At 37.8% G+C, this 27,466-nt stretch overlaps 2 protein-coding genes across 2 annotated transcripts in view; one reads left to right on the top strand and one right to left on the bottom strand.

Moving 5' to 3' along the window:
- The window catches only part of APBB1IP (amyloid beta precursor protein binding family B member 1 interacting protein), a 107,620-nt gene extending 98,321 nt beyond the window's left edge, over positions 1-9,299 (top strand). The window contains exons 13-14 of the mRNA XM_033100616.1: positions 5,462-5,553; positions 7,965-9,299. Of these exons, the coding sequence (XP_032956507.1) occupies positions 5,462-5,553; positions 7,965-8,468 (596 nt within the window). The 3' untranslated portion in view covers positions 8,469-9,299. The remainder of the gene's footprint in view (positions 1-5,461; positions 5,554-7,964) is intronic.
- Positions 9,300-9,453: 154 nt separating this feature from the next.
- Positions 9,454-27,466, bottom strand: part of LOC117019152 (protein adenylyltransferase SelO-like) — a 41,653-nt gene continuing 23,640 nt past the window's right edge. Inside the window, 7 exon segments of the mRNA XM_033100617.1 lie at positions 9,454-11,249; positions 14,198-14,277; positions 19,939-19,982; positions 20,750-20,829; positions 25,562-25,654; positions 25,753-25,834; positions 25,943-25,987. Coding sequence (XP_032956508.1) covers positions 11,127-11,249; positions 14,198-14,277; positions 19,939-19,982; positions 20,750-20,829; positions 25,562-25,654; positions 25,753-25,834; positions 25,943-25,987 — 547 coding nt within the window. The 3' untranslated portion in view covers positions 9,454-11,126.

A 27,466-nucleotide genomic window follows, 5' to 3' on the forward strand; every position in this document is an offset into this window, starting at 1 on the left:
TCCATTCCGGCTGCTCTGTGAACGACGTTTCCTGGAGGTGTTTGTGCCGAGTTGTTTTCTACAGAGCACTCATCACAACTTGTGATGATTTTATGTATGCATGATTTGATGCCCATGTTCTCCCTAGACTCTAAGTCTTGAGAGGACAAAGATCGTTTCTGCTTGTTCTACATTGTGTTCCCAGGATGTACGAGCCTGGCACATAGTCAATATTTGTTGAGTTAATGCACAAAAGGTTGCTGAGACTGATTGGGAGCTGGGTTTCAATGACCCTAGAAGAAATCCTCGGCTTGGGAGTGAAATAGCACTTGAAGTTCCTGGACTGTCATGTTTCCCCTCTCCAAGATGGTGTCACTCTGTAGGAGAGGCATCCTGAATCCCTTTGAGGCATCTTTCTCAGGCGTGTAGGCCCCATTTCCGGTAAAGACCCCTGGGCTCTTTCGGGGGCAGATACTGTAGCCTCAAGTCTCACTCATTGAGAGTGAGCCCTAGATTCCAAGTTCTTTGATGTGGGGGAACTCAGACCCCTTTCCTTTCCAGATCAGCCAGAGACTTTTTTCCTTTTGAGTCTTTTTCTCAGAAATTAGGATCACTGGCTTTAGCAAATAGTTCTATTTCTTGCTAAGTCTTGTAATTTTTCTAGTTATTTTTCACAAGCATCACCCTACCTCTTATCAAGCTGATTGAATTATGAGCTGAACTGTTTTAGAACACTTGAGATACCTTGAGGATATCAGCTGTTTCCTAGAATTAAGCAACTAGTGTTTTGCACAGACAATCTTATTTCCACCCAGACAGGTGTCATAGCCTGACACTGGATGTATCTGTCAGGAAGTGTTCTGTTCAGCCGCTCGGAAGAGCCACACCCAGTTAGGCTCTCTGGAGGTTTGACTTCGGCATTCAGATCATTCAGATCACAAAACCCACTCTGTGGTTCAGTAAAGAATACAGCTGCTCTTGGGCCTCAGTTTCTGACACAGCTCCAACAGCCCATGGAATTTCCTGTGTGCCACTAGGTAGCTTTAGGAGGGGGGCTAGTCACCAAAAACACCAAGCAGGTGATTACAGGATTGGAACCTTCAGCTGTCTGACCTCCAGGGAGGGGAAGTGGACTAGAGATTGAATATGGTCACATGGCCAGTGATTTCATCAGTGGTATAGATGTTATGAAGCCCCAAAGAAAACTCTAGACACTGAGACTTGAGGGAGCTTCCGGGTTGGTGAGCAAATCGATGTGCCAGGTGGGTGACATGCCCTGACTTCATAGGGAGAAGGCATGGAAGCTCCACATCCAGGGCCCTCCCAGGTCTTGGCCTGTGTGTATCCTTTATAATAGAACCGTAATTGTGAGTATAGTGCTTTCCTGAGTTTTGTGAGTCATTCTAGTGAATCACTGAACCTAATCGGGTCATGGGAACCCCTGAACTTGTACAGGGCTGGTCAGAAGTTTGGGTGGCTGGCATCTGAAGTGAAGGCAGTCTTATGGAGGTTGAGCCCTTAAGCCTGTGGAGTCTTATGCCAACTCTGGGTGGTTAGTGTTTGAATTGAACTGCGATCCACTTTGGAACTGCACCCAAGTTCCACTTGGGGTGGAAACAGAACACCCTCCTTGCCAGGGCCTTGGGTCTACTAATTATGTATATGTGTCCGAGGTCACTGGGGATTTGGGGACCTGTGAGATGCCATTATGGTAGGACACCCACAGATCCCATAGCCAGCCAGAGGCATCCCTCCTGGGGAGCTCCCAAGAGACAGTGATATATATACAAGGAACCATGGGAAAGATTAGCTGGGCTAGTGTCCATGACTCCTGATTCAAGGCTTTCTGGTAGAATAAGCTAGAGCATGTGGTTTAAGCCTGAAATGGACATCTTTCTTCCCTCAGTCTCAGTATTAACACCAGCCCCAGCCAGAGGCAACTAAAATACCAGTGATTTAAAGAAAAAGAGGAAAAGAAGAAGGCAGCAAGGATGGAGCACGGGATAACGGAAGAAAGGAAGAGAATAAAATGGCTGGGCCTGCCATTCACCCACAGTGCCTCTGCCCACTGTTAAGCTAGTAAACCTGGAGGGAGGGAAAAGGAGAAGATGGCAGGAGCAAGGCTTCTCTAGGAAGGGGAGAGGGTTTGAAACAGCGTTTCCTCCCAGAAGGCTCTACACACAATAGACATATTGATTCCACCACAAGTCTGTGGACCTCAACCACAAATGGGCCCCTAATACTGCGTATCAATCTTACTGTTTCTCTAGACTAGTGGTTCTCAACCAAGGGTGACTCTGACCGCCAGAGAACATTTGCAATGTCTGAAAACACTTCTGGCTGTCACACCTTGGGAGGTGCTGTTGTCATCTAATGGGTAGATCCTCTGGATGCTGCACAGGACAGCCCACACACAGAGAATTTTTCAGTCCCAAATATCAATAATATTGAGAAAACCTGTTGCCCTCAACACATTCTCCTAGTTTCCCTAATTATTTTAGATGTTCTTCACTCTCCTCAGACTTCTCAACCTCCAACGCCTTTACTCTCAGCAGAGAAAATGGAACCATCAAAGGGGAACTTCTTCAACTTCCTACCACCAAACCCAACAACTTACCTGCCTCTGAGCTCATCCTAGCGTGCATCCGTTATGTTACCTCCTAACAAGGGCCAACGCTTCCATGCACGCTCTCGTCTCCTATGCTGACACCAACTGGTGTACTGCGGCAAAACTTAGATGCACCAGACTCTACAGGCAAGGGACACAGTCCCCAACAAGGCTGCCCTTTCTTCAGATGTCAGCCACACTTCAGGGATCTCCAGGCCACCCACATTTCTGACCTATTGGCTACAAACAGGAGGTTCCCATGACCCTCTCAGGTTCAACAGTTTTGCTAGAATGACTCATAAAACTCAGGAAAGTGCTATTTTTATGACTACACCTTTATTATAAAAGATATAAATCAGGACCAGCCGAATGAAGAGACACAGAGGGTGAGATCGGGAGAGTGCTGGATGCAGAGCTTCTGTGTCCTCTCCCTGTGGAATTAGGGTGTGACACCAGTACTGCAATGTGTTCACAACCAGGGAGCTCCATCGAGTTCACTGTCCAGGGTTTGTACTGGGATTTCATCCATAGGCATGACTGATTGAATCACTGGCCACATGATTGAATTCAGCACCCCACTTCTCCCCAGAGGTTAGGGTCCCGCTGGTAACCAGTCCCCAACCTGAGCCATGTCATTAGCATAAACTCAGATGTGATCCTGGGGACCCATGAATCACAAAGACACTCACATCACTTGGGAAATACCAAGGGTTTTAGGTCTGTGTCGGGAACCCAGGACAAAGACCAGACTGATGCTTTATTACACTCGTACCTTTCTCTCCTGCTGATCTCACCTGTGGCTTCCATGTTGCTAAATGGTACTATTGCAAACCCCTCTCCTTCTCTGACCTTTCAGTAACATCAACACAATTGACCACTCCTCCTTGAAACAACGTCCTTTATTGGCTTTCAAGATATCACAAACCCCAGGTCCCCCACCCCACCCCACCCCATCCCACCTTCCCTGGCCACTCTTTTCTAATCTCCTCTCCTAACTCTTCTTCTTCTACTTCACTGTGAAATTACCCAAGGCCCAGTCCTTTTCTCATTTTACACAATCTCTGTAAATGAGCTAATCCACTCCCAGCCCCGTCTATGTGCTGACCACCTATCGATATACAACTCCAATCCCGGCTTCTCTGTTGACCTCAAAACCCATGTATCCAACTCTGCTCAATGGCTTCACTTGGATACATCACAGACACCTCAAACTCAACATCTGTAAAACTGAACTCACATCTTACCCTCCAAACGTGCTCCTCCATTGTTGTTCTCTGTTTCCGTAAATTATACCATCATCTGCCCAATTGTTCCTGGAGAAAACATGCAAGAAAAGCTCACTCACCCCCAAATCTAATCACTCCAAAATCCTGTTGATTCTACCTTCTAAATATTGGTCAAATCTGATCTAGCCTGTTCATCTCCACTGCCATTAAATCCAAGCCACCATGATCTTTCACTTGGCCTCTTTCTCTTGCTCCTGAGCCGGTGCTGCCACCCAGCTCCCTGCATGCAGGCCTCTGTCCCTATGTGAGTCACCTTTTAAAATGTAAATCTGTTTCTCCCCTACCTAAAGCCCTTCAGAAGCTTCCCACTGCTCTCAGATAAAGTCCAAAATCAGTAGCAAGGCCAAGAAAGCTGCATAATACGGATGAGTTTGCCCACCTCTCCTGCCTTCCTGTTGCTGCCACACAGGCCATTTATTTTCCGGAAGTTCTTCAAAGCATCAGTACCACCCTTTCTCAGGGAGTTCCCAGAGTCTGTTCCCCGTTTGTGATGTTCTCTCCTCCATGTGGCTAATTCCTACCTATCCTCAGGTCTCAAATGAATTGTCTTTGTAGGCTGGTCATAATTAATAATGTGTGATGATCAGTTTAGTATCTGTTCCCTCCTCTAGACCCTGATGGAAATCATGAGGTCAGGGACCACTTCTGTCTTGCGTATGGTGATTTCCCCAGCACTGCGCGCAATGCCTGGCAGAATGCAAAGATGTTTGGAACAATTAGTGAAAAAATGAATGAATACCTTGTAGGGTTCCTCTGAGGATGAAATAAAATAAAGTATGTTAATGTCCTCAATACTAACTGCTCAATAAATGTTAGTTCCATTTCTCCTAAATGAATCGCTTAAAACCAATTTTTGAAGAATACCATTGCAGCAGTCAGATGAGATTTCCATTGATAAAAAGGAGGGCTCTTGCAAATGATGGAATATCCCTTAGTAGATAGTAAATTAGCCCATGTTGGTGCTGCTGTAGAGTTTTATTTATCAAAAATTCTTAAGTTCTGTCACTGACACTGTCCCTACAGGGAACAAACATACTGAGATTTTAAAAATAAACCATACTGGGAGCCATCCCTGCTTATTCATAAAATGCTTCAGTGAGCATCCAAAGAGAAACAAAATGCTCAATTTAAACTTTCTTTCAGCTTATGCTTTAGAATTTATTGCCATGAGCACCTGCTGTGTTGGATTTTAAGCTCTAAAGAGCTACTGTTAGTAACTAGCCTGGAAGGAAGTGAAGGTAAGCTTAGAAGGAAGTGAAGCCACTTTCAAATAGAAGTTGAAATTCATTTGTTTCAGTCATATACACAGATATACATACATGGTGAGTGTGATAACATCTTAGCAACAGACCTTCTTGAAATGACACCATTTTAAAATTCAGTTCTTTAAAATTCTTCACCTGAACTCATGGCACAAAATCAGTAGGGACTCAGATTTTTCATAAGGCCCCCAGTTAATCCGTACGTGCCCACGTGTCCCTTTCTTTTGCTTTGGAGATATAAACCACTTTATATGTTCAGATGAACTTTCAAGAATGTTAAAAGGCCTTGCCCACTCTTCTTGTCTCTCTTCCTCCCTCCCTCTCAGGCACCACCCAAGCCAATGGTCAGATTCCCCAGGCTGCACACTCTGTGAGTGCTGTTTTCGAAGAAGCCAAGAGACAAGTTGACACAACTAAGGTAAGACCAGAGAGTAACCAACATAATTCTATCAAACTGTCACCTGGAAGCCCATATTCTAAACCATTAGCAGTGCTCTAATAACTGCTCTTTTAAAAAGAGAAAATGTAACTCCAACAACTATGTCACTTCATTTACATAATTGCTTCATTTACATAATTGCTTTATTTATTTATTTTTTTATCTTAAAATTACATAGGCTAGAATGGAGAGTTAAAACCATTATCACACGACTCTGGGAAAATGTAAAAGTTTTTTTTTTAATGCTGAGGATGGGTAACCATTTTGAATTTAGTTGCATTTATTTAGACTGAAGTGATTTTCTTGGTTTTTAGTCACTCTGAAAGTGGCAGCTGAGCTTTAAGCCCTGGGGATTTTTACTTATTTTTTTCCCTAAATAAATTAGAGCAACCAGTTAGTCATAAGCCCTATATAAATGCTAACTGGGCCCCAAAACCAGATTAGAAAACTACTAAAAAGTTTCCACTATAAAATGTGCGTTTTATATTTTTCTGTTACTATTCTACATACATCCTCAGGGTAAATGGAGAAGAAAACACATTTAAAAATAATAGCCACACTTGGTGTAACATCATCCATAACTTTTTTATCAGTACAGATTTGATAAGATTCATTTAAATCTCCCTAAAAATTGCAGCTAAAGTTGTAATTTAGTTACTAGTCCAATTGGTAACATCTCAGTTGACTATACAAGTTCCCTTGAATATTTCCCATGTGTGATTCAAAGAAACCTTAAGTAATTGTACCTTTACTAATTTTTCACTTCATCTCCCCCTTTCATTTTGTCTATCAGCCAGTGGTGGAAACAACTAAATATTACATTTATTGAACTTTTTGAAAACCACTGTAGATTGTTAAAAGTTGTGTTTCTCTAATATTTTTTGATAGTTTCTCAGATCTGACAATCTCATCATGCAGTGTGCTTTCAGTGTGAAAATTATTATTTTCATGGTTTCTATGATGCCAACTGAAGAGAAACATTTTGAAGTGCTGAAAGCAACAAAAAGGATTCCAGTATAGAAATCACTGGGTGTGAACACCAATTCCCAAACTGCCAGTTCAGAAAAATTTTAAAACTACATCACCAGTTGGTTTATCACGTTAAGCAAATAAACTAAATAAAATAGAAACTCCTTTATAGGGCACTTTGTTGGGGAAAAACACTTCTAAATGGAATCTTCAGTGGTAAGAGGTTATTAAGCAAAGAAAGAAAGAAAACGAAAGCCTGATAAAATGTAAAGTGCAATGATTATCACTAAAACAGAGGGATTCGATTCAGCTGCCTGGAATTCCTGGGGAAGTTGCCGTATATAAATATAATTTATTATTACCTATGCTACTGTGAGCAGAAGAACTGGGGCTCTGTTAGCCTTGGGCCAAGTTTGGTGTTCTGGTTCCCACTAATAGCGGGCATCCTGGTTTTTCCTCTTCGGAACCACTCACATATTTATCTCATTTGATCTCCGTGAGACATAGATAATCATAGGGATTACGATTAGCCAGCTGGCTTTCACACAGTTAGGAAAAGGTCAATCTAAGACTGCAGACCAGGTGTGTACATTCCTGCCCTACCCCCCACCTCCCCTGAAGCTATGTCAGAGGGAGCCGAGCTATAATTGGCTTCTCCCTGGAAGCCCGCTCAGGGAACAGTCATCTGTATTCTCAGCGACAGGTTTTTACCAGGACACGTATCCTTCGTGCTGCGGTTTGCACAAAGGTTACCTGTAGCCCAGAGAGAACTATTCTGGCTTTCCTTTTCCCTTCCATCTTCATGGTGCTGATCAAAGTCGGACATTGGAGATTTGGGGAAGGTTTGGGGAAGCCCGTTGAACACCTGTCTGCCACTGAGGGTTGGTACAGGGGCAAAATAATGGTGACAACTGAGCTTCACAACCAGCTAGACTCAGACCAAGACATATTATGGCTGGATAGGCCTGGGACCCTGGGGATTCTTCTCGGGAACCAAGACCTAAGTGGGAATTCCAGGAGAGACAGTTTGCTTCCCTTTTGAGTTCTTTCGGCATCCTCTCAACTAGCCAAACTCTATACCACTAAAGCTCTTCAAGACCGCAGCGGTTCTTACACGTGTATAATCTAAATATAATATACAGCTTCTTGAACAAGGCGAGGTTTTCCATTTACACAAGACAGGATAGATGAGCGTCCCCTGAGTAATAATGTGAAAGGCCTTTTGGAGTCAGTCACCGATCCCAGAGCAAAGACGAGCTCAGAACCACCTTACAGTCTCAGGGACTGGGGGACTGAGGCTGGGGGCTGGGGGGTGGGGGGCGACGTTGGGGGCGCAGACGCTGCCTAAATCAGGGCGATCGCACAAGCCCTCTCCGCGGCGGCTGTGTGTCGAGGATAATGCTGTTGTTGTTGCTTTGAAGGACAAGAAGCCAGCCCCTGGGAACCACGACCCAGGAGCACCCAGGGCCCACCACTCTCCGAAGTCCAGACTGCCACCGCCCCCTCCCATGCGACGGTCCTCAGACAGCAGCGGCAGCCCAGTGATAATCCCCAAAGCCAAAAGCACGGGCTTCCCGGCTCCCCCCGACGACTTGCTGCCACCGCCACCTCCCCCACCACCTCTAGAGGACGACGATCTCCCGCCACCACCAGAACCCTTTTTAAAAGAAGCGCCCCCAGACTTCGTGCCTCCCCCTCCGCCATCGTTTGCAGAGGATGCCGGGCCATTACCGCCTCCTCCCCCGCCCCCACCCGCCCTCGCCCCAGAATCCGCGAGGCTGCCCCCCATTGCCGCCAAAAGGCCTCCCATTCCTCCAAAGAGGCAAGAGAACCCGGGTCCGCCCAGAGCCGGAGGGGGCGATGAGCAAGATTTCATGTCAGATCTCATGAAAGCTTTGCAAAAGAAAAGAGGCAACATGTCCTAAAGGAAACATACAAATACCTTTGTGTGATAGATACAATCATTTTTAACGTGAAATATTTTATTTTCGTAGTATCTTGGTCATTTTAGATAAAATTCCGCAGTGTTCATACTAGAAGTAATGTAATACGTCTTACTATTGCTTAAGTACATTCATAACCATTCACCGAATTTATAATATCTGCTTAAATGTACATCTTTCCTATGTATTTCCACTGCAATGGAATTTATCTTACCTTCGGAATTAACCAAAATGTTCATTTTATTCATTTATGTTCATTTATGATGTTCAAAAGTAACAAACTAATAAAAATTTAAAATTTTTTCCTGAAGATGGTATTCTAGAAATATCAGTGTATATATCTAATGCGGTATCAACACTATTTTATAATATACTTTGACCTTTTGAAAATAGCTTCCAAAATTCTACCCCTTCTAAAGTCTTGTTGCTCTTTCATATATTTTCCATCTTCAGTTCCATGACCTTCAGAATTTTCAGAAAATTCGAAAGAGGAAAATTCTCTAAAAGAGAAGCCTCATTGGCCTCATCAAATCGCTTGTAGCCTGAAGGTGACAAAGGAAGTACTGGGACCCATCACTGTGAATCAAGAGCCCTCAGAGAGTAGGAGCAGGGTGCTGGGGAGGGGAAAGGGAGAGATGTGGTTGTCATGGGCTTCAAAGAAGACCCAAATTGTGTCACTTCGAACACATTCCTAACTTAGAGAAGACATCAGGCCTGAAGGTGCGCTCACCCTCAGTCCCACAGAGCTGGACAGCAGCTGCATCTCCCAACTCTACCCATACTGTACCTTTCTTTTACAGGGGAAAAACTATTAAAAAAAAAATTTTTTTGATCCACTGACAATTTATTTCTTTTAATTGGTGTGTTTAGACCATTGCTGTTTAAAGTGACTATTGATATAACTGGATTAATGTCTATCATATTTGCTACTGTTTTGTATTAGTTGCTCTTTGTTCTTTGTTCCTATTTTTGTCTTCCACTCTTTTTCTGACTTTTGTGGTTTTAAGTATTTTATATGACTATTTTTCTCTCCTTTTTCAGCACATCAATTATACTTTTTTCTTTCACTTTGCTAGTGACTGATTCCAGGGTTAAGGCAAGAAATACACAGGATGAATCTGGAACACCTTATCACACCAGAAACAAGGAAGGTATCAAAAACTTCTAGGATCATGTCCAAAGGAGCCAATAAGAATAAAACCTCACTGGCCAAATACAGGACAATTTGTACAGCAGAAGGAATAACTGCAATCATATAAAACATATAAAATATGCTTAAATTCAATAGCTCATACTGATCCTAACACAATCAAATAAGCCGATTGGTTGTCTTTGGAGCCTGCTTGAGAATTTTTCATTTTGCCTTTCTGTATCTGAGGATATCCAAATAACGAAAGGAAGTTTTCCTGTATTGAAGGAGTACTAATAAACGAGTGATTGGATTAGATTATCATCATTTTGCAACCCTATGGAATCAATGGGTCAAGATGATGATTCTCCATGGCTACTGATAGCACAAAGAGACCACCAAACATGTACTTCCTGGTAGAAGTACACAGCACTTGCCTCCTGATAGCAAGTATTTCTGCCAAATAAATTGAACCTGAATCTGAATCAGACTTTACAGCAATACAGGGGGCAGAGTAGCATGTTAAACATTACTACAGAGATGCAATCAGCTAAATGCAGACTGGGAAACACTCAAGGATAAATGATCTGGTTTCTTCAACCCAAAAAAATAAAAATTTGCAAGGAAAAAATGATGTAAGTGGCTGTACCCGAAGATATAGAAAGAGACTTAAAAGATTTGATCATTTAATTTTAATGTATAGTTCTTATTTGGATCCCAAATCAAATAAACAATTATAAAAATAATAAATTATGGTGATCATAACTTATAAAACAATAGGAAAGATCTGAAAACTGGTTATTTGAATAATGCATTAGGGAGTTGTTAATTTGTCTTAAGGTGATAATGGTACTGTATGTATGTGTTTAAAGTCATTAATGTTTAGGGAGGCATACAGAAATATTTGTAAATTAAATGAAACAATGTCTGGTAATTTCTTAAAAATACTTGGGGATATATAAATCATATCTTGATAAAAACAATAAGTAGGAATATGGGGAAGTGTAAAGGGATATAAATGAAGCAAGACTGATCATGTATTGATAATTAATAAGCTGGCTGAATGGTAAATAAGGTACATTAAACTATTCTCTTCAGTTTGGTAAATGTTTGAAAATTAGCATAATAGACAAAAAACCTCTAGGAGCACAATTAAACTATATACTTATTTGATGTGCCCCAAAGAGCTGGGTACATGTAAGTATTACATGAATACTTACAAATTCATTCAAAGATTATCATAAGATTTTTTTTGTTAGTGAGAATAACTCATGTGGTTTACCAAAAATGCTTTATGATCCCATTAAAGTTATTAGTTAGAACAAAAATGATCACAGAGATGTTCCAAAGAACAGGCCCAGTTTATTTGATTAAAAAATATTTTTATATATAATCATTATTTTGAAATTCAGGATTGCCATCAAAATGTAGATGTCATTAAGAATTTATCAAGTTGATTATTCAATGTTGAGTTCAAGGATAGAAGTATTCCTTAATTTATTTTCTCCAAATTAAGATGAGCAGCTAACTCTGAGACCTTCAGCCCAAGAAGGGGTAGGTGAGGAGTAGCCTGCTTTCTCAGCTGCAGAATGCTTCTGGAAAGGATGCTGAAGAATTTGCTGGAGGAGATGGACCTGGTAAACAATTTAAGTAGATAAATATAGATTTTCTTCCTCCGACCCCTTATTCATTTTCTAAATTTATCAAATGACAAGGTAAGTTTTAAATTTGTTTGAAAGTGTTTAAACATATTATGTTTTACTAAATCTTCAACAATATTTCTTACTTAAAATTTCCATTGTTCCACAAAGTTCCTCAAATACGAGTTTTGTTTTAAAACAAAATATGTAAAGCATATTTTACATATGTAAATATGTAAAAATGTATGGGAATATGTAAAGCATTGCAAAGACTGATAATTTTAAAAATTCTTTCACAGCAGTAAGAGGATTATAATTTTCTAAAATATTTACAAAAATAAAACGATGTCAATGATTTGCAAGCTTTCCAAACCAAGGGCAGGGATTCCAATTCATGCTGCTTCCTCATTTGCAGTTTTGCCACACTGAGGCATCAAAGAACACACCGCTTTCAACAATAATTCTGGGATCAAATAATGTGTATTTTCATCCAGTTACAAACCAAATACATCATGGAAATGTAATGTATAGCATGGTGACTATAGTTAATAATACTGTATTGCATACTTGAATGTTGCTAATGGAGCTTAAAAGTCCTCATCCCAAGAAAAAAAATTTTTGTAACTGTGTATGGTGACAGATATTAACTAGACTTACTGTAATCATTTCATAATCTATACAAATATTGAATTTATGTTATACACCTGAAACTAATATAATGTTTTATGTCAACTATATCTCAATTAGAAAATTTTTTCCCAATGGTTTTATCACTTCCTTGGGTATTACTAACGAAATGCCTTGTTCTAATAGAAAAAGTTGGATGATTATCTATAATAAGAAAGTAAAGCCAAGAGATCAAGTAGAGTACTATATTACTCTAATATTTTAAATAGGAAAATTGCCTCATCGTCAATGCTCTTAGAGCCCCTCTTGACTTCTCCCCAGGTACTTTCTATACATATCCTTTTATTGAAGTCAATTTTATATCTATCTAATTTCACCTACTAGTTTAAAAGCTCCCTGAATCGATTTTTATACTTTTCCACAGCACCTCACATAGAGTAGATTCTCAAGAAAAGTTTGAAGTAAGAAGGTAAAAGCAAGCTGTGTGTGTAAAGGTTTTGTGTGAAAGGTTGAACAAAATCTTTTTCCTTTCCTGAATGGAATGTAACCCTTAGTTAACTCTCCTGGTCTGTTCCCTGGTAACCTGATGAGGTGGCATGTCAACCGTATCACCACACAACACTGCTTACATCTGACAGATAGCATCTGGAATGGAAGAACTGTAAATACCTGACAGAAAGTTTAGGGCTTTCGTTAGTGTGGTGACTCTGGTGACTCTTGGTATAAGGCAGGTCTCCTGTGGGGACATGAGACACTACACCTGCAGCCTTGTTACAAGAGATACTGTCTCTGTGGAACGTGAAGCTTTAAAGCCAGAGCTGCCCCTGCATCTTCCCAGTGTGGCTCTCGTCTCCTCAAACCTGAGCTGTACTGCCCTGCCTTCCTGCCGGCATGGACGGCAGCCAGAACTCCTGCGAACCAGGAACCTGATGCTGCCCTGTTCATAGGCCATGTTTCTGTCCTGTATCTTCTGGGTCGAGTGGGGCAAAGAGTAGCCTGTGACAGTCTTGTGAGTAGGAATGTTTACTTGAACCTAGGAAGACACCTCCCCACCTCTGCTGGGTACTGCATCGTTACTCAAATTTTGAGGGGGGGGGGAGTAAGAAAGGAACAAAAGGGAGGAGGAAAAGGAGAAACAAGCCACCCAAACAACTTATTAAACAATGTTTAGTTTCCTCAGTTTAGACTGATTTACCTAAAGATAAATGCTGAATTACCGCCCTTCTCTTGGTTTTTCCTTAATACCATAAAAAGATTCCATTTAATACTACTTTATTTTCTAAAATGAGAACCTAGAGTTGTCAGACTAATTAAACTACTGAAGTAAAAAGCTAATGCAAGTTCCAAATTAGAAATAGCAAAAATAGTTTCTCTCTCATGCCAACCCTGATCAGGTGGGAGTGAGGACACAGTATGCATGATTAGAACGATTCTGAGGCTGTGACCATTTTTAGAGAGAAAGAGGGCTGATCCTCAATGTCTGCTCCGGTGTAGGACAGAAGAGTGACAGCACGAGTGCCGGTGCCATTCCTCTTCTAAAAAATATGTTACGTGCAGTGCATTTTTAAACAATTACCTAGAAATACTTGAGGCACAGAAGAAGGTACGCAGAATAATATAATAAACTCCATCTTCCATTCAGCTTCAGAATAAAATACTTCCAAGATGGTTGAAACAGAGTATCCTTCCCTGACTCAAATTTCCTTCTAACTGTAAAGTAATCACTTTATGTCCCAAGTTGATATTTGTCATCTTTATTCATTTTGCTACTTTTATTATATATGTGTGTATCCCTAAGTAACATATAACATGATTTTGCAAGTTTTACACTCACTGTAAATGGTAACACATTGTATATATTCCTTTGCCACTTGCTTATTTTGCTTAACATTATATGTGAGACTCGTCCCTAGTTCATTCATGTTCACTGCTGGCAGGGTTAATTTAAGTGGATCCAGGCTTCCAGTGCAATGGGTGCCTGCTGGAGAGATGCACCCTCAAATCAAACTTCACTGGATTTTGGAGAATGAATCCACAATTCCCAAACAAACAACAAACAGCAGAATCACATGTTCAAATAATGTAGGTATAAGATATAAAATTAATATTCAAAAATTTAAATATATTAAAGAATAAATTAGAAAATATGAGAAAATGATTCATGGATACACAAAAAGAGTTCAGGCAATGAGAATTCCGGGAAGCTGGTGCGGGCAATGGTCTAGTTTACCATGTCTGCGAACAAAATCAATGCGCTTAAAATATGATACATCGAAAATTAATAAAAGTAAATGCAGAAAAATCTACTACCTTACCTCTGAAAAATCATTCCTTTCTGCTTTTTGCACTGCAGATTCTGCCATCCAGTTCTTCAGCACATATCTCGGATTAACAGCTTAAATAAAAGGGAAAAGCACATTTGGGAACCATGAATTACAAAAGTGACACAGGCCGTATGAAATTAGGTAACTTTAAGAACTTTTCTGGAAGGCTCAAATGAGAAGAAGTGGTCAGCACCAGTCAATTTTGATTGTTTATAAACAATGTACAGTATTTATTGCTTTATGGTACAGAAAAAACAGTTTTGAGCACTACGAGCAATACTACGTTTTGTTTTTCTTTTCAGCGTTTCATCATTAGTTTGTCTTTCTGATTACATTCAGTTTGCTAACCATTTTATAAAGCACAGAGAAAGCAGTGAATTCATCTGAATTAGGCCCCATAGTCGAAGTGGAGGGAGGAGGGCTGTTGCCGCTTTCAACATCTTCAAGCACAGAATTAAGATCTGACTCAGGGGGACTGCGTAGCACTGAGGCAGCCAAGAGCAAACAGGAAAGGTTAGTGTAGGCAGAACTCACTGTAAATTTATATTTTTGATAGTAACTGTGCATTTTTTCATATTATAAAGTATAACAATGGCACATTTAGAAAAATTCAGAAGCTGTATCTTTATTTGAGAGGAGAGTTTTCCAAAATAGTTTCTCAACTGGGTGGCAGGAGAGAAATTCCAGAGGCCTCCAGAAATCACCATTTTGTAATTCTCAATAGCAGTTTTCTGTTGAGTTACTTGAATGAAGGGAACATACAAATTGTATTGCAACTTGGTTTTAAATATCTGACAAGCTCTGAGAGATAATCTAAAAATATAAGTGCCCTGTGACTCAGTAATTCTACTTCTCTAAAAATATAGTCTATGGAAACAAATTTAAACATAAAAAGGAATTATTTACATTAAGGAAAACTAGAAACAACTTAAATAATGAATAATAGGGGAAAGGTTAAGTAAAACATTACATGTCCTTTCAAAGAAGTATTATGCAGCCATTAAAAATATTAACTTTCAGTAGCAAGAAAAAAATGCCTAATTTATTTTTCATGAAAGGGAAAAGATCTGAAAGTATACCATATTATGATTACTACCACATTTTCTCCTAACCAATACACACAGAAGAAACTAGAAGTAATGCATCAAAAAGTAAACAGTAATTGTGTTTGAGAATATGGGTGATCTTTTTCATTCTTTCTACAAGTTTGCATTTTTAAATTTAAAGAAGTCATACAGAACTCCTTTAAAATAAAAACCCATGTACACAAAAAATATATACAATCTTTAAACAAAAAAGGAAACTAACATATCAGGGAAATTGTGGAAGCACTCAGTTTAGGCAGGGACAGTGGAGTCATCCAATTCAAAGTCTGAAAAATCTGACAAATTTTTGTAGAAACCTGCCAATGAAATACTGTTAAAATACATTGGAGGGGCAGCCAGATGGCTCAGTTGGTTAGAACGCGAGCTCTGAACAACAGGGTTGCCGGTTCGATTCCCACATGAGATGGTGGGCTGCACCCCCTGCAACTAAGATTGAAAACGGTGACTGGACTTTGAGCTGAGCTGCGCCTTCCACAACTAGACTGAAGGACAATGACTTGGAGCTGATGGGCCCTGGAGAAACACACTGTCCCCCAATAAAAGAAATTTAAAAAAAATACATTGGAAATTGCAGCTACAAGCAGAAGTAATTTGGACCATATCATAAATATACAAACTACTTGAAAATCAGAAACTTATAGACCTGTTTATAAGAGCCTTTGAGGAGTTATCTAATTATGTACATTTGTACCTGATTTAGAACTTTCTGTTTATGGGTTACTTCTGTTGGCATTAAAATTTTAAGCAGTGGGGTAAGGAGGATTATGTCCAAACAATATGATTTGATAATCACTGATTCACTAAGAATATGGGCGACCTAAGTAAGGCCAGGTATCTAATTCATCTTTGTTGTTTTCCAGCTTTAAAGAAATTGTGCAAAAAAATGGCACATAATAGGGGCTTAATATATGTTTGCTAAATAACTAAATTTAGTGCTAAGAAAAGAGACTTAAGACCATGTTTTAGTGACTACATCATAATTTTAAATAAAGCATGCCATCGCTACCCTCCAATTAGAAAATATCAATGTTTCAGAAATTCAGCAGACTCAATAGCCATAAAAAGCTGAACACTCTCCTAATGTCTGATGCTCTGGCAATGAAACTGGAAAATGGCAGTTCTATTTATGATTTATTTAATTCAACAAAATATACATAAATAAATTTTACTTCCATAATTGTTAAATAGTTATTAAAATAATTTAAGAGAAAAAATTATCTCAAATATAACAACTTTTTCTTCTCTCTCTCTTTTTTTTGATGCCCAAGAGGAAGGATGAATTAGAAAAATTTTCTTTTAATTATTTATAAAAAGTCAGGTCTGAAATATCTACTTGAGGCCACAATTTAAATTTACATTGTCACCTTAACTGATAGCACTTTTACCTTGATTCCCAAATGATCTTGTTTAGTATCCACTGAGGCTCCTCAGGACACAAAAAAAATGTCACTGACTTGCAATCAGTCTAGCATTCTCTTTGTGTCATTTTCAAAAGCGGTAAGTTTGTGTTGAGCCAGCCCAGTCTGGGCTCTTGCCATTTGGCAGATGGGAGGTTTGTGGACAAGGCCTAGGGTTGTATTCTATAATGAGGCTCAAATCCAGGATTCCAATTTAGTTGGCCTTGGGCTCTCATCAGCTGTCAATCGAGACAAAGATTTTTCGAGCACGTGCCACAAATTCACTACAAGGCACGAAGAAAAGCAGAATTACACTGATGGGTTTTTAGAATTACAACCAACCTCATATTATTGCAGAGGCAATATTTTAGGACTTAAAAACAAAACAAAACAAAACAAAAAACTCCCTAGCAATATACACCCAATTGTATAATGCTGGAGCTACCTAGGGTAACAAAAATAAATGGAAAGATTTCATTTTGGTACATTAGCTAGTTTTCTTTTGGCAGCCTGCTGATCTTATTCTTTCCATTAGAAACTATTGAAATGACTACTTCCTTACTAATCATTACAGTCACAAGGTAAACACCATCAGAAACACTATCCTCTTTGAATATAAAAACAACGATGGCTGTCCTGAGTGTTACAGTAATCAAACCAATCAAAATATTTATTAAACAGGGGCCGGCCCGGTGGCTCAGGCGGTTGGAGCTCTGTGCTCCTAATTCTGAAGGCTGCCAGTTCAATTCCCACATGGGCCAGTGGGCTCTCAACCACAAGGTTGCCAGTTCAACTCCCGCAAGGGATGGTGGGCTGCGCCCCCTGCAACTAGCAATGGCAACTGGACCTGGAGCTGAGCTGCACCCTCCACAACTAAGACTGAAAGGACAACAACTTGAAGCTGAACGGCACCCTCCACAACTAAGATTGAAGGGACAACAACTTACTTGGAAAAAAGTCCTGGAAGTACACACTGTTCCCCAACAAAGTCCTGTTTCCCCTCCCAATAAAATCTTTAAAAAATATATGTTTATTAAACAAAGTTTTAATATGACCCTGGGCTGGGCACATACAAGAAAAATGATCAACACCCTTTGGTGGCTTATGATCTTAGAATTATTTGGAGCCCTAAAAATAATAAATATTGAGAATTTTAAAAAAAAATTTCTAAGGCTTTTAAAACACTAAAAATAATAAATATTGAGAATTTAAAAAAAAATTTCTAAGGCTTTTAAAACACCCATCTTTGACATTACCATTGCTTGAAACTTGAAGCATTTCCAAAAATAATAGCACATCCTCCCCTAATCTACTACTGATTTTTTAAATGTTTTGAAATGATATATAATGGCAATATATTTTTAGTTGTTTTGTTTCTAAAAATTATTATATTCATTCTAGTTTCACATTATCCCTGTGACAAGGATATTTAATATATTCTATAATAATACGATAGTTGGTATTTATTGAGTACTGAGTATGTGCCAACCACTATCTTATTGAATTTGTGCAACAACCCATGAAGTGAATGTATTTTATGGATGAGGAATCAAAAGAGAGCACAAGTGAAAAGAAAGGTTCTAAAACTGGATTTCATGATGATTGTACAATTTTTTTAATTTAGGAAGAAAAATAATAATCACTGTACACTTAAAACAGGGAAATTTTATGGGGCATAAATTATACCTCAATAAAGCTGTTTCAAAATATATACACACCAGAGAGAGAAAAAGAGGGATGGGGAGCAGGGTCTAGTGACATGCTTAATAATATCTAGGAAATAAATGGCAGATCTAGAACTCAAGAACAGCTAGTCTAACTCTGGAACCCATGCTACACTGCCCCCGTAGGGAAAATAAACTCAGATCAGGAGCACGTACAGAAATGAAGACTCTTCAAGGGAAGTGAGGGTTCAGACTTCACTGAACTGAACATGTTTCTTGTAAGAGGTTCATTTCTTCATGCCTGTATAATTCTTTAATTCCACATCCTGGGCACACACTGTTACATGAATTTGTGAAATCACTTTTTTTTATGATTTCACATTTTCATGTCAATTAAATATACAATAATATATGGACGTGTACCTTTAAAAAATAAGTGAGTTGTCAATGTGGAAACTTATTTTCTTCCCTTCCTTAAGAGTACATTGTTTAGCATTTATTATTTCTCTAAAATAACTTAGAGCTGCAGTTTTGAGTTCACTAAATTTCTTTCATTTTACCATCTCATCCATCCTGTCATAACCAAACAAGTCCAAATACTAAAGGCTACCACCACACTGCTTTCTTTCAATTTCTTCTTTCTCTTAACTGCTGAGATTGTCCATATTCTGAGCTGGCCAATAAATTCTGTATGATCGTCCAAATGGATATAAGTGGTTGTCAACTAGATCCATGCTGACCCCCAAGAGATTACTCTCTTCCCCATAAAAACTAAAGCTGCTTTTATTTCTACAATAATGTCCTGAGTTCAAGAAGCAGTCTCATTCCCTAACCTAAGGTGGAATGTTAACGGTATCCTTATTTCATCGACATGAATCAGGCACCTTGATGATAACACTAGCTCTCCATACGAGTGCTAAGGCAAGAGTAAGCAGAACTTAGGTCCTTCTGTCTTAACTTCTTTGATCTTGGTAGACCCACGTTACAAAAAGAACTAACTTCCATTTTTTCCTTCTCCAAGCCAAATATCACATAGTAAACTGAAATCAATATATAAAAGTGATTTATTTTTACAGCGATCGTTTATTGATGTATGATGGCCCAGGCACTCAAACAAGATACCTTACATATATTACTGCTCATCATTATAACATCCCTGAAAAATAGTCCCTATTTGACAATAGCTAAGGGCCTTAAAACTTGGAGAGTTAAATATCTTTCAGATCATACAACTAAAAAGTGGCAAGATGAGATTATCTGTCAGATTCCAAAACTCATGTTCTTTTCCCCATAACCCAAACCACCTTGTCTCTCCACCACCTTTTAAGACTATCTTATTTTAATATCAGTATGCAAACTTGTTGAAAGCGGAGCTATCATGCTCTGGGTTAAAAGTCATCTGCTGAAATTAGAAAAGCTCATATATGACTCTCAACTAAAATATACTCATGTAGAATTATTCTAGTTAAAAAAAATTCAGTTCCCTCAAGCAATTACTTCCAGTTTTCAAAAATGTTGCTTTGATGTGATAATTTAAAGTTGAAAAAATCAAAAGAATTACTTACTTGTCATTCTTTTTCTTCTTTCAGAATCTGAATCATTCATGTTACTAAAAAGGAATAAAGCACAAAATCAACTACTGTCTTCCAAATCACATCTTTTTTTCAAAAGGATGGGAATTATTTCACAAGACAAATATTGGGGGGAAAAACATTTTAAAATCACATTGAATCAGTGTCTGAAAGGAAGACAGAAAATACTGCGTTGATTAAACAATATGTAAAATACTACCTTGTTTAATTATTTTAGATAATACCAAAACTTCTTTTGTTTTTACCAATTAAAAAAGTCTAAATTGGCTGATACCTTTCCTTATCTTAAAGATAGTTTTCCGAAAATAATTTAACTTTTTCTTAATTACTCAGAGTCATCTTTATAAATAGTCCTCAGTGGCCATTAAACTGTGAAGGACGATTTGTTCCCGTATGCCCTGTGGTTTTCTTGTCTCTCCCTTCAGCTGCCACTACCTACAGCTTCTTTACTCTTCCATGTCTGCTGCTTGTACTTCATTTTGAGTTTTGAAACAAAGTAACTTCTTACAGTTGTATAAGATGTGCCAGTAAGTAGGCATTGGATGAAAGCCTGAGGAGCTCTCTTCAAGGGCTTGGGAAGCTTAGGGAACTGTGTTATTAGAGAGCTGAGGTGAATAGATGAATGCTCTCTGCATGGCTGAGGTGTTACTACAGATGCCTCGGCCAATGCAAATACCCAGAAGTCAAAAGGAAATTATGAAAAATGGAAGAGAGGAATCTGATGGACTGACTATGCTAAAGAAATACATAACATGCTTTTGTGTAAATCAGTAAATTACCTTACCTTTTCAGTCTCAAAAGGTACTGGGACACCCAGGCAGGAAAGAGTTGGTGCTTTGAAATCATCTTCAGTGCCCAGAATTGCTAAATGAAAATACAGTAATAGATTGCTTTTTATATTAATATTTATTTAACTCCATGTTCCTTTATATTATATTCTTTAATAATAACTTACAATATCCAGACTTTTTAAAAAATATACTATTTCAAGTAAAAATACCGTGTTTCCCCGAAAATAAGACCTAACTGGACAATCAGCTCTAATGCGTCTTTGGAGCAAAAATAAGACCAGGTCTTATATTAATTTTTGCTTCAAAAGATGCATTTTAATGTGTAATTTACTTTTAAAAACTTAATTTGCAATTACATTTTATTTAGTCATCTATTCATTTAACAAATATGTATGCAGTGTCAACTATGTGCTAGCAACTGTGTTAGGTGAGAAGGATATAAAAATTCATAAGACACAGTCCTTGCATTTAAGAAGGAAATTGTGTAAACAATTCAATATAAAATATATTTTTAAAGTGTTATGGAAATGTTACAGAAACATACATAAAAGGCTAAAACAAAGGAATAAGCAATTAGGCAGGGGGTTGAAAAGGTTTCATAATCAAAAAAAAGAAATTAACCATTATATTTTTAATAAATGATTAAAAGTGTAATGATCTCACTTAAATTTCTCAGCTCTTAGTAATTTAAATATTGATACCTGTTAAGAGCTTCAACAAGTCACTTTAACATTACTTTGTCTCAGTTTTCCATACATTAAATGATAATTAATGATTACTAATTAAATGATAATTAGTTCTGATAGATGAAATCACTTCTAATTTTTCAAATTATATCAAAGATGCTTATTGGTTAACATTTTTCTGCATTTCCTACTGAATAGGTAGACTTCTTTTTATTCAAATCACTCCTAAAAATGTAATTTAAGGCTATCCATGCCTGTGAGAACAATAATTTTTCTCACAATACTAATTATTTTCTTATTATGAATACTAATATCCATACCTACCTTTACCATAACACGTACTATGCTTCTTTTTAAAAGAAAACTAGTTGAACTCTCATTTCCTACACTGAAAACTATATTTGTTTGAAAGTAGTTACAAATAAGTGGTAAGAGCTGAAGCCTCTTGTTAGTGCAGTTTCAATCATGGCACCCCTTCCTTCAAACCCCAAGTGGACTCCCTGCTGGAAATCACACTGAAAAAGCAGAGGTCTGAAATCACTACTGATAGCTAACAATTATTGAGCACCTATGAGGTAGGTATTATTATTATTAACCCTATCTTTCAAATGAAGCAAGTGAGGGTTAAGGAAATTGAGTAACGTGTGCAGGATCGTATGGCCTGGCAAAGGGGACCCCTAGATTTGAATCTGCCCAATCTGCCCCAGGGCCTGCTCTCTTCAGTCACCACAGTACGTGTCCTCCCAAACATAGTAAAAATGACAGAAAAATCCATTTTTCTTGCTTCAGCTTCACTATGTGGAGACAAGGACTATTTTTTAGTAAAACATGAGCTTCAAATATCAAAGAAGTAAGAATTAACAAAGGAAAAATTGGCAGGCCCAGCATAATGAAAAGGGCCCTGGACAGCAGGAAATTTTGGTTCTGGCTCTGATTTTGTAAAGATTTACTGTGTGAATTCAGCAATCATGTAACCTCTCTTGGCCTTAGTCTCCATATTATAAAATGAATTGATCTTTAAGGTCCTTTATCAGTGGAAGATTTTGTGATTCTAAGCCTGACACTACTTTCACAACTGGATCAAGAATGTTAGGAGACCAAACCTTTAAAAAGACTACATCTCAAGCATTTATTTTTACCTTTGTATTTAATAAACATTTGTCCCTCTTAAAAAGATTTATCTTGCTGATAAAAATACAAAATGTTGAAGTCTATGGCAGTTTGGCAACATGTAGCAAAACTAAAAATGCATATATATTTTAACAGAGAAATCCATTCTAAAAAATTCCCTACAAATACATCTGTCCCAAATGAAATAAACTATGTACACTTTAACAGCAAAAGTTTGGAAAAAACACAAGTCCGTTGTAGGGAACTGGTTAAATAAAATATGGCACACTTACAAATGGGATGTTTTTCAACTGTAAAATGAATAAGGATTATTTCTATGTATTAATATAAAATTATCTTCGGGACATACTATCATACAAGGTGCAAATATTACATAAACTATGCAATCTTCTATGTTGTGGACCCCAAAAAGAAAGATTCATCTGATGTGAACCCCAGTGGTCAATCGAGGACCCAAATTTTATAAATAACAGCCCAGCAGCCATTTGCTGACAGGTGTTCCTCAAGTACTCTGTATACCGGGAAAAACCTCAGAATGAACTCTTGGCTTCCCGCACTGTGCTCTGCTTGCTTACACCACCATCTGAGTCAACCACTGGAGGGAAGCCCTGGTTTTGTCTTTTTACCAACAGACTGAGACCTGCTCCATCCAAGAACTGCACAATTATATCTTCATTTACATCTATACAGACCAATCAGAACTGCTCTACAACAACAAATCACAATGCATGATTTGGATCAATCAAAGCTGTAGGAATTCAGAAACCTCATTTGCATAAAACTGGACCAACTGGGAACCTGGGCGGAAACTTTCTATATAAAAGGCAGCCTCCCCTTTGTCTCAGTGGAGTACACTTTCCATTTCCACCAGAAGCTGCAATTCCCCAGTTTGCAAACTTTTCACCTGAATAAAGTCTCTCCTTTACCATAGCTCTTTGGGAATTTTGGTTTACAATGTATGTGGGATACATAAGTATATATATGTATATGCTTGTATCTGCATCGAGAAATGCTGGAAGGACCCATAATAAATTAATAAAAATAGCCTCCTCCAGGAGTGGAAGAGGGGAATGCACTGGATGGGCACAAGGGTTTTTAACCATGTGACTGTATTTAAACATTTAAAAAGTTGGGCCTAGCGTGGGATTGCTGTGTTACTGATGAGAAAACTGAGTCTCAGAGAAGTTAAATCACATGCTCAAGTTTATTCAGCTACTGGATGATGACATCTAGACTCAAATTCCACAGGACTGTGATTCTAAGCCTCATGATTTAACCCAGGCTACCTTTCATTTGGTGACTGACTGCATCGAAAGACTGAGGGAAGAAGTGGTCCATCCTACGGTTTTGCTCTGGACCCCAGGTCCATTTTTTACCCAAGGCAAAGTGTTCTGTGGTGGGGGAAGGAGCTGCCTGTGCCTGGGAATTAGAGGTTCAGAGAGGGCTTACTCACTGCTCAGAGCATTCTCTAACTGCAATTCTATGACCAGAACCACAGACTAAATGTCCAAATAGCATGAAAACGCCTTTAGAAGGAGCCTCATCAGGCCTGTGACATGAGAATCAGATCCTGCTGTGTTCCTATTGACAGAAAATAAGTTAAAAGCACAACCAATTTTACTATTATTACTATATTGAGCTACTGCTAAGGAGGGCTTACACGAGGAAGATGCAGCAAAGCCCAGAGGTTAAGAGCATGACCTCTGGAGAAAGCGGCCAGTGTTTGAATCCAGCCAGACATTTACTAGTCTTGTGACCTGGTGCTAGTTACATGACCTCTTTATGCCTTGGTTTCTTTATCAGTAAAACACAGATCACAACTGTACCTGCCTCATATGTTTTGGCAGAGATTATTCATGTAAAATGTTTAGAATATGCCTGGAACACAATAAGCACTCAATAAATGTTAGCTATTATTGTTCTTATATTATCACTATTAATTTTTCATTATTTTTGTAAAGCATTTACTCTCATGCCTGTCCCAGGAGAAGGTATCAATAATAGTGGGTTCTCAAAAAGTACTTGTAAAATGCATAAAGGAGGCTGAATTTTTTAAAACTTTATGAAAAGATAACATTAACTATACAGAGAATGTCTTGAAATATAATGAAGAAATTAAAATTTTAAAAATAATGCTAGATTTTAATTTCAAAAACGATAAAAACAATGATTGCAATATAAAAGACTAAGACCTTATAAATAGATCTATGTTTCTAAAAATCTATAGGAAGTAGGAATCTTCTGGTAATACTCATTTTATTCCATAAATAGTGTACTCAATGTATTATACTGAAATGAAAAGACAGCACAAAATCTTAAAAGTGAATTAAGTACAGCCACTTTGAAAATAGTTTGGCAGTTTCTTAAAAAAATTAAACATAAATTTATTAAACAATCCAGTGATTCCACTTGACTATCTATCCAAGAGAAATGAAAACTTATGTTCACACAAAAACAAAAACTGATACATGAATGTTCACAACAGTATTTATTCACAATAGCCGAAAAGTGGAAAGGACCCAAGTGTCCATCAACTGGAAAATGGATCAGCAAAATATGGTTTCATAAAATAGAGTACTACTTAGAAATAAAGAGTAAAGAACTAATGATACAGGATACAACACAGATGAAGCACAAAGACATGCTAAGTGTAAAAATCAGATGCAAGAGACCACATATCATATGATTTCATTTATAGGAAACGTCTAGAAAGTGAAAACCTTGAGAGACAGAAAGTAAATTAGTTGTTTGGGGCTGAGAGTGGACACAGGGATTGATTGCAAAAGGGCACAAAGGATCTAAAGTGTGATGGCCTTGTTCCCAAATTGAACTATGATGATAAATAACTGCACAAATCTGTAAATTATTTAAAAAACCACTGAACTGTATACTTAAGGTAAGAGGAATTTTATGGAATGAAAATTATACCTCAATAAACCTGTTAAAGAAAACTGAATTAAGAAAAAGCCAAATGTCACATATTAATACCTGAGGAATGTCCAGTTCCTGTAACTGGCTTTGAGTAATCTCACTGAGCTGCCGAAAGGTCATTGTAAAATCAGCTTCTGTCTTTTCCATGAGCTAATAAAATTAAATATATTTATCAACCTCAATTCTTCAAGAATATGCTGAATAATAATTCAAATATTAATCAAAAAAAGGTAAAATGATAAACTCACATGTAAGAGAAATGCAATTAAATCACCATCACCCTTCCTTTCTCCAAGTAATCCCAATTTAGCTTTGAACAATTCTGTAAATCTAAAAGGTGAAATGTCAATTCAATTTGTTATTCAAATTCTTACTATTCTAAGAATTGTCCTCAAACCAACCAGGATGCTTTAATATCTATATTCAAAATGGACAAACCTTGTGTAATAAAGAACAGGATACCCCTCAAGAATCTGAGCAGCACTATGGGAATAAAAAAGGAAGGGCAGTTAAGCATTGATTTAAAATTAACATTCTTGAATTACATTTTACAAGAACAAAGTGAATCTTCTCATATATTAAATAACATTAGATTATATGCTACTGATTCTGGTTTAGTGGTTAATTATATATCAGATCTTAGAGAAAATCATCAATATAAATATAAATCATCAATATAAAAATGATCAATATAAACTGTCTCAAAGATTTGGATATAGTATAGATCAAATCATGTCACTCCTGAAACATTACTATATATAATTAGCTTATAGGATAAATGTTCATGTGTCTCTATAATACCAAAGAGCTATACAAATGGGTTTTTGGTATATTTTTAAAAATCATCTTAGACCCAAAATAATGCATTACAAATATCTCAGCTAATACAATAATATTTTACTTGCCTGGAAATATGAAAATAAGAGAAATATTTCATAAAAATATAATCATTAAAGTTTTTAACCTTAAATTCATCTTTAAACAAATTAAGTTTCTATTTCTTAACATTCTTAAATGTATTTTAAATAATACAAAATTTAACACAGTCTGAAGCTCAACTCCCTTTACCTTCCTGACCTCATCCCCTACAATTCTTCCCCTTGGCTCATTCTGCAGCAGCCACACTGGCCTTGCTGTTCCCTAAACATCCCATGTACACTCCCACCTCAGGACCTTTGCACAGGCTATTCCCTTGCCTGTAGCACTCTCCCCTCCCCCCTACCCCTGCCAGATATCTGCATGGTTTTCTCCTGTGACTCCTTCAAGCCTTTGCTCAAGTTCTTCACTGACCATCCTTTTAAAACTGCAAACCCCTCCTTATACTCCCTATCCATTGCTTTATTTTTCTCCATAATACTTATCTCCTTCTAAAATACTATATAACTTATGTATCTGTTTATTGACTGTCACACCAGAAGTAAGAACAATGAGGGCACAATATCGTGCTGTTTTATTCACTGCTGTCCCATTAGCACTTAGAACAGTATATGGCATATACTGAGCACCTTAATCTTAATAAATATTTGTTGAATGAATGAATGAACTCTGCAGGGAAAAATGGATATAAAATTAATAAAGACAAGGGTAGGTTGAAAACTGCTTAATAAATATCATTTTATATCACTGTGATTTTGAACTGTGTGACTGTATTACCAATATAGCTTTAAGTTAAATTAATTAAGGAAAGCACACGTGGAATATAAAACTTTTATCTTTGTCGTAGTAATTTTTTTGCAACCTGGGTTAATAAAATCACTATATGACTTGGCTTCCATTTGGGATCTTGTACTGAAAATGGTAAACTTTAGATTGGGGGATGGCGGTACAGAGAGTATGAAGAGAAATATGTTTTATCTCTTAGTAAATACATTGGAGACAAAAAAATGAATAAAATGTGATCCCTGCCCTCAAAAAGTTAAATGTCCAGGGCCGGCCCGGTGGCTCAGGCGGTTGGAGCTCTGT

The sequence above is a fragment of the Rhinolophus ferrumequinum genome (assembly GCF_004115265.2).
Source record: "Rhinolophus ferrumequinum isolate MPI-CBG mRhiFer1 chromosome 5 unlocalized genomic scaffold, mRhiFer1_v1.p scaffold_110_arrow_ctg1, whole genome shotgun sequence".
NCBI classification, from domain to species: Eukaryota; Metazoa; Chordata; class Mammalia; order Chiroptera; family Rhinolophidae; genus Rhinolophus; species Rhinolophus ferrumequinum.